Source organism: Diadema antillarum, unplaced genomic scaffold (genome assembly GCF_040938485.1).
Source record: "Diadema antillarum isolate AM-2024a unplaced genomic scaffold, OU_Dant_1.0 scf00000183, whole genome shotgun sequence".
Taxonomy (NCBI): Eukaryota; Metazoa; Echinodermata; class Echinoidea; order Diadematoida; family Diadematidae; genus Diadema; species Diadema antillarum.
The window spans coordinates 2,044,850-2,059,490 of NW_027271072.1; the positions used below are offsets into that span (position 1 = coordinate 2,044,850).

The 14,641-nt window shown below is 41.2% G+C and overlaps 1 protein-coding gene across 1 annotated transcript in view; it reads right to left on the minus strand.

Moving 5' to 3' along the window:
• The window catches only part of LOC139723259 (uncharacterized), an 81,631-nt gene that overhangs the window by 41,994 nt on the left and 24,996 nt on the right, over nt 1-14,641 (minus strand). The window contains exon 5 of the mRNA XM_071634518.1: nt 11,644-11,802. Coding sequence (XP_071490619.1) covers nt 11,644-11,802 — 159 coding nt within the window. The remainder of the gene's footprint in view (nt 1-11,643; nt 11,803-14,641) is intronic.

A 14,641-nucleotide genomic window follows, 5' to 3' on the forward strand; every position in this document is an offset into this window, starting at 1 on the left:
TTCAATCAGGGCATGAAGAAATGGTGAAATCTTCAAGGAACTCCCTGTATGCAGATTTAGGAAGGCTCTGCTTTTCAAATATGCTTGTAATCTCTACAGGCGCTGAAATGTGAGATGATATGTCACAGCTGACATGGCACTGTCTTCTGATTTTGCAATATAGATATTTCTTAAGTTTTTTTCCCCTTGCTTCGTTTCTTTCCTGCTTGTTGTTGTTTTTCTGTGAGCTCTTTTGACTATTCTCCCAACATCTCTTTCAGAGTCCTGTTGCATCTCATGATTACATGTTACATCTTTGATGCCATGAATTAATCATTGTGCCGCCTATGATCACTAGATGAGTCAAAAGATTCCCGCCACAGTAAGCCACAGTCTGTTTCGAGAGTACCCACTTGGAATTACAAATGAGGGATCTTACATGTCTTGACACACCCATTATTGATGATGATGCCTGGCTAATGATAATGCGTTCCGACTGAGACACATACACTCTCTCTCTCAAATAGATTATGGTGCAGAACAGCTATTGATCATGCTCATGTATCAAGTAGCTCTTTGAACATTCTACTCATAAACTCATCAGAACTTGGAGATTCATCTCTTATTCTCTCTTTCTAGCAAGGCTTTCCTCCTTTCTATTTTTTATCCCTACACCCTACCACAAGTCTTCAAACTATCAATCTAACTCCATTTACACCTCTCTCTAGCTGCCATGCTGTATTTATTCAGCCACTCTTGCTGTTTTCCGCCAGATTCTTGTGTCGAGGTGCACCCTCGCATCCACAGCTCGTGAGGAAAGTGGTAAATTTCCCCCCTTCCTTCCCTTCCCCGGGTTTCGGTCACTGTGTTTAGCTTTTCTATGATTTGTTAACATGCATGCCTGATCTAATGTTTTGAAAGAGCACACTGAGTGTTGTTTTTCATTCTCCATAAAGGGATATATTACAATGCAACAATGGAATGCAGATGTCTTACATCTGTTTGTTCATCTCTATTTTTTAATTGCAAAACAGGCTAAGTGGCATTTTTCAACATTTCAAAGTAAGTCCATCATCAGATAGAGCAAAATAAAACCTTTGATGCCTTACTTGTTACATAACAAGGAATACTCTTAAAGTTAGGTCCTATATCTAACCCGTGGAAGAAGAGTTGATTTTTGGTATACCATGTATTTCCACCTGTCTGAGAAACCTGCCTGAGTATACTCGGAACTAGTCTTCAACAAGTTAAAAATATCCTACATTTTCTTATTACTTTCTCTATCTTTTTACATCTTTAATCACAAATACCTCAAATTAACATGCATGGAGTTCACTCATTCTGCAATCAAACCCTTCATATATCAAAATCTAAAATTCTATTCTCTTTAATATTCTTTATTCAATTTTAATGAAATGCTCACAATCCTGCTTGTGTTAACTCAACTTTTTTTAATGTGTGAACTTGAACATGGAGGTAGAGTCCCCCTTTAAGAGAGTGGAGTATTGATGGGCACTGGAGATAAGGAGTCCAAGCCCACTGGGGAGACAGTGAGTCAGGGAGAGGGGGGCGGAAGTAGCAACAGAAACCAAGCCCAGCTATAAGAGTGGGGGGGGGGGGTAAAAAGACGGAGAACCCTTCCTGGGATAAATTGGATGTGACAGTGCGGAGGAATCTTGTATTAGAAGTCCGTCTTTGATGGTTTGCTTTGGCCGTTCACTTCGAGGGCAACTCCCCCCCCCCCCCCCCCATAACTCCCCTTCACCCCAACATGCTGGGATGCAAGGAGTTTATCACCTGGAAGAATGAGGCCAGTAGAATAAGCCTCCAAAAACCGTACTCCCACATATATTGTATACAAATCGGACATCCATGGCAGTGACAGAGATAATCTGCATTCAATAGCGACTCCTTGGGTGCCATCCATTGAAACAGGTCTGTGATGCTTCTCCGTGCTTTCCACAAAAGGGGGAAAGAGTCTTACTTGAAGATGGCATAACTGATTGCTAAAACTAGTTCAGGGGGAAGAAAAGTGCAGATCTGAATCGGAAAGAAAACCTGCTTTACAGTTGTGGTAACTGCAGGCCTACATTCAGTGTTTTCTATTAAAGGACAAGTTCACCTTCATAAACATAAGGATTGAGAGAATATAGCAATATTAGTAGAACACATCATTGAAAGTTTGAGAAAAATCGGACAATCCGTTCAAAAGTTATGAATTTTTGAAGTTTTTTTTCAGTAACCTCTGGATGAGAAGACTACTGCAGTGTGTGAATAACTTAGATGTCACATGCGTACAACAATATAAGGAAAATATATAGAGAATTTCACAAAATTTCATCTGTTGAAAAAAGTGCACATTCCACCGACTCGTTACCAACAAATGTTGTGGGTAATATTATTCCCCCTCCCTTTAGAAAGAGGCAAGTCAAGTGCTCTTTTATTATGCGAAAAAAGTGAAAATATGTTGAATTTTCTTTACATTTTCTTTATACTGTTGTACGCATATGACTCACAAGCTGTAGTAGTCTCCTCATCCAGCGGTTCCAACACAAAAATTTAAAAAATTCATAACTTTTGCATCGATTGTCCAATTTTCCTCAAACTTTCACTGATGCGTTCTACTAATACTGTTGCATTCTCTCAATCCTTATGTTTATGAAGGTGAACTTGTCCTTTAAAGAGGTCTGAAAATTTCATACATGTTCATGGAACTAGATGCATTTGACATTCATACAGATAGTCAGAGCAATCTTTTGATTCAGTCATCCTATCCATCAAGAACATAAAGGAATGGGGAGAGTATACTCTTGTGATCATGGATGGAAAATGAAAATGAAACACACTAACTGGAGCACACTAACTGATTCAAACACAAGCAGACAATGCAAAAACAGTCTCATTCTTCCTGCCTCTGATTGCCCTTTTCATCCAATCAAACAGCAAGATGATATGACTTGCAGATAAACCGGTACAAAGAGGTCGTTTGCATTTCAGGGATTAGGACTGGAACGACATGAGCACAAAACAACTGGATTCAGTTCAACAACATCGTGTCGGATGGGAGTCAGTTTTGCTTAGCGAGATCATGTCTGCCTTCTCCCACGAAAACTAGTATCGGAATAAGGCAAAAGGTACCCTAATTTGCCTCCCTCAGCTGTTTCTTTTTTCTTTTTCTTTATTTAAAGGCTGAATGCACTCGGGGGCAAAGCTAGTTAGAATCTTCCTGCACTGATGAGTCTAAAGTAAGATCTCTCTTGAGAACCATAAGTCACAATGCATTCATTACTGAGGACCAATTTGTAGTCTCTTCCATTTTGTTGGAGGCAGCCTATGAGACATTGCCACAGCTGCAAGGGGGAAAGAATTGGAGGTAGAGAAGAGGGCATTCTAGATGTTCCATCCAAACTTAGACCCAGACAATTAGATAATTGGTTAGTTTGAGTGGTTTAGTTAATATTGAGCCCCCAAATAGAGCTGGCTCATGAAGTAACACAATAAGGCCTGCACTTGATGTTACTTTAAAGAACATAACACTAGAACACTTGACAGAAAGACATGTAGAATGAAAACATTAATAGTGCACTGAATATCTATACGCATTAAGACAACTATCACCTCATTAATCAGAAATATCAAAATTTGAGGATACAAATAGCATGCATGATGTAAGTCATGACAAAGAAGAAAACTTAAAAAACTGTGTTTAGTCATCAGAGATTTTTTTTTTTTTTTGGCAATGTTCACTTGTTTGTATCCACAACCAGAATTCTGGATAGTATTGCTTTCTGCAGAAAAAAAAAAAAAAAACAATGTGGTTGAAAACATCAAGGAATATGAGCCATGTTGGCAAGACTTGCCCATTTCCTCTGTGTTCCCTGAAATCAAAGAAGGAAGTTCCTTCCTTGACATTTATTAATATTTTTTTTTCACCATCGTTCAACTCTAAATTTGGCTTTTTGTAGTTTCCCCTCCCCGTCACGTACTGCATCACTCAGACCCACACAGCAGGTATGCTCTCGAATATATGGGAAGAGTCGCCGCGCAGGCAAAATACTCGGGATCATCCACGACACGAGTCGCCAAAATGGCGAACCGTTGAATGATGGCTCCATTCGAGGCGCTAATAACCATTTCACGAGCAAATATGTGTGGCAGATAGCCATGTTGTGTCACTTCAAAATACTCTCATTAGATATTGAACAACTCCTCTCTCATCAACAGTAGGAGACTCTAATGGATGGTGCACGCTTCACATGGATAATTTACACTTGTCAATTGAGATTAATCAGTTTGTAACAAAAGGAAATACTCCATCATCTTCTCTTCTCTCATCTCTCTCTCTCTGTCTCCTCATCTCTCTCCTTCTCCTGATTTAAATCCATCTTGCACATTTCCTCCCGATGTATCAGCTTCTTAATACCTACAATCTTAGATTTATCTCTATCTCAAACTTTCTTGTCAGTGGGACATTTTGCTTATTTACTAAAGATTACAATGTCTCTCTGCTCCTAACAATCTGTCTTTTTTAATATATTATATCAAACCTGTCTGTCTGTCTGTTTGCATAGCTGTATATGTCTCTCCATCTTTATGTCTTTCTATCTCTCTATCTCTTTCTCCCTAGTTACCTTCCTATCCATCTCTATTTCTCTCTCTTTTCCTGTCTCTTTCATTACATTCTTTCGCCCAAGTTTATTTTATCTGCATCTCCCATCCATCTCCCGTCCCAGCAAACCATCTTCATGTTGGCAGATAATGAAAGCATCCCTCTATCATGCTTCGGCCTCTGACTCAGGGTCCCGCATCCAGACGCTCGCCAAATAAGGCATGAATCCATGTCATCCGCACTTTCCTCCCTTTTCTATTTTTTTTTTCTTTTGTCGCTGTGTCTGAAAAAAAAAAAAGATGTGCCAACAAATAGAGGGAAAAACTGCTTTGTATGGTCATGGAAAAAACTTCTACGTAAGCTGATAATTGACTAGTGCGTGTATGGGCGTATGTGTGTGCAAATGTGATGAGAGATTGAAATTGCTCACTGTGTGTTTATGATGAATGTGTCTGGGGTGTTAATGGTCTAATTGGATAACTTGTCTCCTGCAAAATATTGGAAGGGGGAAGGGGGGTGAGAGGGGGCTGAATAGTCTCGCCAAATTTCCACTTCTACATGTACGCCTCCAAAAAGAAAAAGGTGACTCAATTGTTTACCATGCATGGCCATCACAGTCTCAGTATACCATTCTTAACCCGTTGAGGATGAGTCCTGAGTATACTCGGGCAGTAGTCTATGGGAACTGTGTTTTGTACCAAAATAAGTCTGTCCTAAACGGGTTAACCCACCTTCTTGTGATGGCATTGACATCATGCACAAGCAAATTGGCAATGGTAATGCAAGGGATAAGCTCCCGGCCTTTCCCTCATTACAGCTCATCACATGTACACAGCATCCCAGTACACATGTGATGTGCAACTTTAAGCTCATGATACACTGCACTGAGCAGAGGCAGAAGGTGTCTTCTTCACACCTCAGTTAATTGTCATGATTTTTTGACAGTTTGGCATGAACTAGCATCAGAACGTCAGGAGTTTACCTTGTTATCAAACTGCTCCATGGCTCGACATTACTAAAATGTGATTGTGGAAACATTCATGACACTTTCACTTTCGTGAAGTATTTGATGTGTCTGCCAGTTATCTTTACATGTAAACATTTTAAGTGCTTTTCTTTCACTTTATGACCTGATTGTGGCGATGAGGCATCTGCTGGAGCTGCAAAGACCCTCAGTCATTTCAAGGGACCCCATCAGCAATCAACTTGAATATAAGGACCATAAGATCAAACAGATGAGGGCAAACTACTGTATAACTTTGCCTTGAATGACAGTGAAGGTCACAACACAGACAAGATTCTTCGCATCAGCAGACAATATGCAGTAAAAACTGTTGATAGAGATGAGTGGTAACCAGTCATTCCACAGTGCAAGGCATAAAACTCAACAATGGATGCGGCTGCCATGACAACCTGACCTCTGGCATAGAGAAATGCACACACTTGTTTGCATTATCATCTAACAGAATCACTAAAGTTATCTCTCTTTTTTTTCTATTCATCACTCGGCTTGCTCCCTCGTCAGCCATAAATCAACATTGAACACATTGCAAGAACCAGACACGTTTTAAACAAATCTGATACCTCCTGGAGAAGGTCAAAGGAAAGGGCGGGTGCTAGAATGACCCCAATCGAATCTCTCCCCTCCCCCTGGTGTCGCCCCTTTCTCCCCTCCTCCCTATTACCTCTTCCCTCATCGCTCCGTCAGAAACACGAAAGACAAGTCAACCACTTTGGAGGATGACAGGTTTAGCGTACGGAGGAAGTGCAGAATTGACTACTTTTAAGAGCTGCTGAGAACACCACGAAAAATTATTTCCATCACCAGGGACTGCCCCTGCTTTCACGGGGTTTAATTGCCATGGCAACAAAGTTGTCGGCAGGGCGCACAACATCCTCCCTTCAGGAGAAATCTGTCCCCGTGATGTCTTCAGAGATAGGATTCACAGGGAGTGAAATTGCATCAACAATCATTTCGCTGGTGCTGCTATTCTGTGTGTGCGTGCGTGTGTGTGTGTGTGTGTGTGTGTGTGTGTGTGTGTGTGTGTGTGAGTGATGCGGTCACGTTGGCAGCAAATCAATCCCTTATTAACACACGTTTACTCGTGAGCAAAATCGTTATCTCAATCATCACCCTGTACTACGCTGATAAGGACATTTGCTGCCATAAAGCCTAACTGCAGAGCAGAATGAACTTCATTTGCACACCACATTTCTTACCCTCTTCTTCTTTCATATCACTTGACACTTTGAAGATTAGCCACAAAGGAAGCATCATACATATAACGGTTGGGTAATATTCTGAACAACGATTCATGTCCATCGTTCTTAATCTGAAACGCAAAGACTACTGGTGCAGGTAATTGACAAAGCCCTTCTTGAAGTCTGGGCACTACTCCTACAAAAATGATGAAAGTCATACTAGGATTAATAATGAATGCACTAACACTTTTCTTCAGGCCTACCAATGATGTGCTCGCACAAACTCACATACTTTCGTCAGCACGTCATACCTAAGTTCCTTCGTGGCTGTTGTAGGTCCACTCTGTTCTGTAATACCAATATCGAATAAGGAGTGACAGAAGTCCCTACCATTTGATTACAACAAAGATTCTCTGCACAGTAAAACATACTTGTCACTAAAGCTTTTTACAAGCTGATGATTCAGAGAGACATCTACATGGTACTTAATGTATGATAAAGTCCTGGCACTTTTTGCAAAAACTAATTTAACACTGACCAGCAGGGGCAAGTTTGAATCTGTACAAAAGAAAAGGAAAGAAAAGAAAAGAATATAATATGAATACTTATGCATTGGATATCATCTCTCCCTAACTTTATCCTAGTCTATTTCCTCTTATAATACAAGACATCACACATGAGCTGACAAGAATTTTGTGGGTGTCAATGTTGTTGCAAAGTTCCCAGGGGCTTGCTCATCCTCCTCCTTCTCCTCCTCCTCCTCCCCCCCCCAGTCCTCCTCACCAAAGCTAATACAGCTTACATCCGGAGGAATGTCTGGGAGAGATCGACACAGCCACCAAGCAGCCGCCCTCTATGATACGACTTTTAAACCCTCCACTAATCCTCCTCAATGCTAAGGATGTTTCCTGGGGCTCACAACAACTGTAAGATAGGCATTCGATTGAGGTAACTGGGTTAAAGAGCCTAAATATTATGTAGAACTTCCAAAAATCTCCCTATGCAGAGAATCAACAGATTTCTGGAGCCCTAAGTGATACTCCCTTTCTATGTCTCCCTAGTGAGATCAATTTCTCAACCATTTCATTTCGAAGTTCTCCAATCACATATCCACCTTCATGTGGACAGGAAGGGCGAAACATGGTCACCTTATCACAGCAAAATGACTTGAGACTGTCGACTTTGCCTGCTGCTTTTACCAAATCTGTGTGACTGCTAAACCAGGCGGTATCAATCACAACCGATTTATGTCTGATTCTACTTACTCCTTCCCAGTGCACTAAGATATTTCTGAAATCTCCCCAGTTTCTCAGTTTCAGCACTTTGGGAAGAGAAAAATCGGGCAGCTGCCTCTCTGCTATGGAGCTCATCTGGGTAAAATATCCTGATTACAAGACATTCATTGTAAACTTGCATGAGTCATAGCACATTTGAGTGTTACAAGCATCCCTAATCTTCTGTATGGCAAAACAGACAAGATTCTACACTTTTTAAAAACCCTTTCCCACACCCATTTCTTCCTTGCCGATTAAAGAATGAAGGAAACACAGGAAATAAAAAATACACAAACAAACAAACAAACAAACAAACAAACAAACAAATAAACAAACAAACAAACAAATCTAGTTGTAGGGCCAGCATCATCAGTTTCATAGCTTTATGCTGCACATGTACTTGACTGAAAGATAAGTTAAAATATTTGATTCTGAATTGGCTATACTATGGTACTTAATGCTGGAAAATGGTATCTGACTCAACTTCTCTGGAAATCTTAGTGTGAGCACTTCATGTTTAACACTCTACATTCTCAATATCTGACCTCATTTCTAGCCTCCCTGTCCCTCCCAATGAAATAGATATACATGTGTTTGTTTGGTCTTTTGTGCATTCACAGAATATGACCTAATTTTTATTTCATCATGAGGCATCAAAGTGTTTCTTTCCTTACATATTTACCTTTAATTTTCCCCACAGAGGTGGATACATTTACCCCTGTTAGAATGATAATAATAAGAACATTTTATGGGTACATAAGCATTAACACCACTGCCAATCACTTATTTCGTGCAGCTAACAGGGACTGTTCGGGCATATCACACACACCTGCTCGCTTTAACTTGGACTTTGTCTGTTACCTTGCGAAAATTATCGGAGTCCACAACCTTCACAGGAGATCACATGACCAAACATGTGATGACAACTGTATGACGTAAGATAGGAGACTATCAAGGGCTGGCTACCTTGTGGTCGCGCCAACATACCAGTCACAAACAAACCATGTCTGCGCCTGCATATCAGGCTTGGGTTTCTGCTATCTTACAATGATTTCTGAAAACACAAACAAACAAAACAAAACATAGCCAAGTTCGATGGCCTAATCTCATGACTATTGTATTAAATGATCTGTGCATTACTAGGAAAATTCTTTTAAGAGCTGTATAACATATCTAGTTCTATGCTCCTATCTAAATTTCTGGGAATGTACTAATTCCTAACTGTAGTGCTTTGCGCATGAATGCAATTCTATTTGGATCCAGAACCATTTGTTCTCTGCTTCTGCTGCACTGTTTGATTTTGTTTGCTTTGTATGATGTCATTGCAAGAAGAAATGTATACCACAGTGACTGCACAGGTATCTGCAATGCTTCCTTCTCTTCAGGAGCCGCTCTTGGTTTCCATGATTGAAATGATGTTGATGCCATGTCTGTACTAGCCAACAGCTTCTGAGGTTGGGTGGTGATTGGGATGGGGGATGGGAAGTGGGGGGATGGGGGGGGGGGGGGGTGTGGGAGAGGCTGGGGAGAGACTAAGATGAATGTGTGACCGCAGATGCCTTTGCGGTGAGACATGGCCACGTGATGTGAGGAACGTACAGATATGTACATGCCTCGGGTGTTTGTGGGGCTGAGTGGCGAGGGAGGATCAAGCCTGGGAGTTTAAGGGTTGACTGTGCTCCGCTACCTCATACAACCTCCCGTTCGTATCTCAGTATAGGAATAATCTCAGTATGAGACTAACGTGAGCATTTTCTGAGCGCAGAACAATCTTGCTACTGTACTACCACTGCAATAGCTGGCATGCAAGCAGTATCTTTTAAACTCTTGAATTTTCCTGCTCTCTGCGATATAACTTGATGATGTTTGGTAAAGGCAGTCCCTCTGTGTAAGCTAGAGGGATGGCACTCCGAAGGAACAGCTCCCTCTATGTTGACACTTTCACCATATTCAAATCAATGTAATAGTTCTGCGAGATTCTATCGCCCAGTTTCTACATGCAAATGATTGTACCTGGAGATTACATTCAGGCCTAGAAAATAATTGAAGGTGCTGCCGGCGCCTCTCTGACCTATTCAAAACCAACTGAGCTGCCTTCTTTGCACCTTTGAACCCAATATCCTAAGCATGTTTGGCCACCAGGTTGTGATAAAGATCTTATCCAACTTGGAGAATATTGAGGAAGAGGGATCTATCTGTCTGTATCTGATTGAGACAAAGACACTCTCACCATTTTCTGAACGAGAAAATACTACGCCAAAGACGGAGAGACAGCTCAAGCCGATATGCCTGAAACACATCATTTGCACCTTCACCAACACCATTAGCTCAATAATAAATCACAGAATTTTGCCACTGCTTTATCAATAGTGCAGATCTAACCTGACGAGCTTAGAAAGAGGAAAGAGAGAGCTAGGCAGAGAGAGGTGAGTGATGCAAGATGCGTTTTACAGTGCTTCCGACTTTGGGAGATAAGCTCTCGCAAACTGTGACAAACCATCTTGAATCGGTCACCTCAGAGACATCAATCTCTCCATCCCCGCTGTTCAGAGATGGTTTGACCACAATGACATGGACTGGAGGAACAGGCCTGGGAATGCCCACAATCCACAAGAGGTCACTTAAGGTCACCTGCTACTGTTCACTTTCTCCTGACACTGATCAAAACAACAGCTAAGTACCTGCATATGCTGAAACCTAAACTCTGACCCCCCCCCCCCACTCCCCTTTCATTACCCCCACCCCATCCACCCTTTACCACATACAGATGCCATCAACTGCTGTGCTGGCAGCAATACAGCGGTTTATTACAGGAAATGTGATGGGGTTTTCTGGGGATTGAGTCTAAAATGCAGATACCTCCGACTAACAGAGTATTGCTTTCAGTAAACAAGATTCACAGCATGATCTAGATGTGGGTGGACAAATCTCTGATTCTTTGACAGATTTCTGCATCATTTCCACATGCCTTTCATTTCTACTTTGTCTTACACTTGTCTCCCTGATGGTTTCTCTAACCACAAGAGAGAGAGAGAGAGAGAGAGGGAAAAAATAATGAGAACAAGTGATAGACAGAAACAGCTTGCCTCAAACAGAGACAGTCAGCACTTGGGGGGGGGGGGGGGGGAGAGAAAGGGTGGGTGAATGGAAAACCCCCAAACCCAGGATATGGGAGATGGGTGGGGAAGGAAACAAGGGGTACATCGTCACCTTCACCATCATCATTGTCATCATCACCGTCATCACCACCACCATCATCATCACTATTGTTGTCATTATCATTGTCCTCATCATCATCATCATCATCAGTATCATCATCATCATCATCATCAGTATCATCATCACTGTCATCACCATCATCATCACCACCATCATCACCATCATCATCATCACCACCATCATCATCATCATCACCATCGTCATCATCGTCATCATCATCACATCATCACAATATCATTATCACTATCATCATCATCATCATCACATCATTATCACTATCATCATCATCATCATCACATCATCACAACATCATTATCATCATCATCATCATCATCATCATCATCGTCGCATCCTGCGTACCTGCCAGCCGTGGAGCTGACTCTGGATCTCCTGGACATGGACCGACGCCTCATGCTTCCGCTTCATGTCGTTGATGTGCCAGGCGACGTTAGTCATGGACGTGAGCGCCAGGGCAATGACGTCCTGGCCCTTCTCCCCCTTGAAGTGCTTCATCATATCCTGGCCAGACAGGTAGGGGAAAAAAGGCATAGAAGGTGAGAGGGAGTAAGCAGGAGATAGGGTGTAGGACAAAAAATGGGATGAATACAGGAAATGATGGAGAAATTGAACACTAAATGTCAAGGTTCAGCACTTGTTATCTTATGAGTCATGACGAACATCATTTTAAGATCAACTGTGACATCATTCAAAACACAACCAAACATGTGTTTTTTTTACAGATTTCAAGTAGGAATAACTCTTATACTTTATGACTTGTACTTCTTACAATGGTTAAACAATCTAATTTGTCAAATACATACCTCGTATTTGTCACATAAGCAACCCTTTTTTTTGTTATTTACTCTGCTACTTTGACACGTAATCATTCAAGTCGAAACAAATCAAGTACAATTAAATCAATGTTTTTAATAATAATAATCAAGTTTTGGTTTTGTTTACAAAGTTGAAGATTTGATATCAACATATCAAATTCAAAACACCGTCACTTTTTTTTTTTGTGATTGTATTCTGTGTAATGGTGTGTATGCTCTGTAGGTCTTTTTTAAAGACACCACAGTAACATACACTGTACCATGCAAAGCCCTAAAATGGAACATTCTCAAACATATTTGCCATAATGTTAGCCAATTTTTGTAACTAGATGGGAGAATGCTACATACAGCAGTCTGTGTTTCTCATCAAAGTGTCTGTCATTTGAAAAAAAAAAAAGTATCTGTCATTTCATTTGATTTGGAGACTGACTGGTCAATACGGCTGAAGAGTGGAGACAAATGCTGCTGTGACAACTTCCTTCCCTTTCCTTTTTCCTATTGGTACTTTCCAGCAGAGTGGGGGTGAAGGTGGTTAACTGTTAGCTCACATGACTATAACCTTGAGCTTCATTGCATAATTACGAGAGATTATTTCTTGTTGTTGTCATCAATTACAAAGCTTTCGTCTCATTAAGGTAAGGACCTAGGAGGAACAAGAGCAGCCGACAGGAAATGTTTTGGTGAGGACGACCACTTCCGCGACAAGCATGTGATGTTATCTCAGCCCAATGTGACTCGCTCTTGAGCTGGGCTCTTCACTAGTCTGTTACCTCCAATCCTTAGCCCCCCCCCCTCCCCATCTGTCACTTCTCCATGTTATTCTTAAATCCCACAATCTTCCTGTTGAGGGAACATTCCCCATGTTTGTTTTTTTTTTCATAAATTTGTAGCCTTCGAAGGTGAGACCTCTTTCACATGATGGGGGGGGGGGGGGAGACAACTACTGATTTGAGGTTTAATATGTACATGTTGATGAAAAAAAAATGATAGAGATTCAGATTTGTAGAATGAGTGGATGATCTTTAGTTAATTAGTGCTACCCCCAAAACTTTACAACTTTCACGTTTTTGATGCTCAAATTATGAGGCTGTTTTTTGCTGGAACAACATCCTCTGCAATGACACATTTATACTGCTAGCCCTTCACATCTGAAGAGACCTGGCATAATTATGTGGGGGACGTGCAAGTGTGCAGAGTTATAAAATTCAGCGACAGTAAAGCTGTAAAATGTTATCACCATGTGTATGATGTGCTTTGCTCATTGCAAAGGCTGACTAACCCTTTTCCTTGGGAAAGTATGTCACTCAGCATGCAACATGTTATTTCTGTATTGAGTGGATGTGTCTCAGATCATGGCTGCGAGGAGTCTAAAAATTTTTCTTTTAACATGGTGTGTATATATAGCCTAGACTTTGATATTAACGCTTCACGCTGTTCTGGAACATTGATAAGTTGACGGTGAATATCTTGCCATTTGCAAAAAAATACAGATCTGCTTGAACAAGCCAATCACAAGGCATTAATTACAACAAGACATGTCCCAGCATCTCAAATTAGGGTCGTACTGAAACATCATCACCCTCAATCATATCAGTTGGTTAGAGTAATAGCAAGGAATATCATAGCCAAGTCCCATTTTCCAATATATTGTGACCCATATGTTCTTTCACAATATGAGATCCTAGGAAGATAGCCACAGTCTATACCATGGAGCTACTAAACATAGCTCCATGGTCAGACATAATAAATGGTCAAGTGAAAAAGTGTTCTCCCTCTTTTATTGCAATCTATTAGTTCTCTTTTTGGCATCTTCTCCAGATGAGGCACAGACTAAAAATTAAAGATCATTAACAAGAGGAACAGATTAATAAACAAGTGCTGGAGGAGAGGACAACCCATACAGGAAGTCTTGCGATAGTCATGGTCCGGGCGCAAACCAAATGCGCTCAGAAACCTCCCCCAAAGCACCACCCCTGCTAAAGACTTTTGCAAGTCCCCCCCCCCCCCCCCCCCCCGCCCCCCTTTACTCTATGCCCCACAGGGGAAGGGCAGGCCTGTCATGGTCTGCAGATAGATAAAGCAGGGAGATTGGATGAAAACCTCCCTATAAAGTGTGTTCAGAGATTCCCCATGTTTTCTCCTACGTGTGTGTGTGTGTGTGTGTGTGTGTGTGTGTGTGTGTATTTGTGAGTGTATTCCCCATTCCCCTATTCTTCTTCTGAAGCAATAGCATGAAGGAACTGGCAAGACTGATAGCAAATACCTACCGTAAAACAAGAAATTTTTCTTGTGAATGATAACTTTGCGAATTTCGTGAGGAGCCAGGATTCGTGAAAGTAAAATGCACACAAAAGGTTTTGTGTACACAATACACATTGTGGCAATTTGCGAACATTTCATGCTACGAAAAAGGCTGTCAGCTCTAATACGCTGCGAAGGTTTCTGGTTCTGCAGCATTGCTCTGATAAATTTCTATAAAGTCCTTTCACACAAACAAACAAGCAAACAAGTAAACAAACAACAAA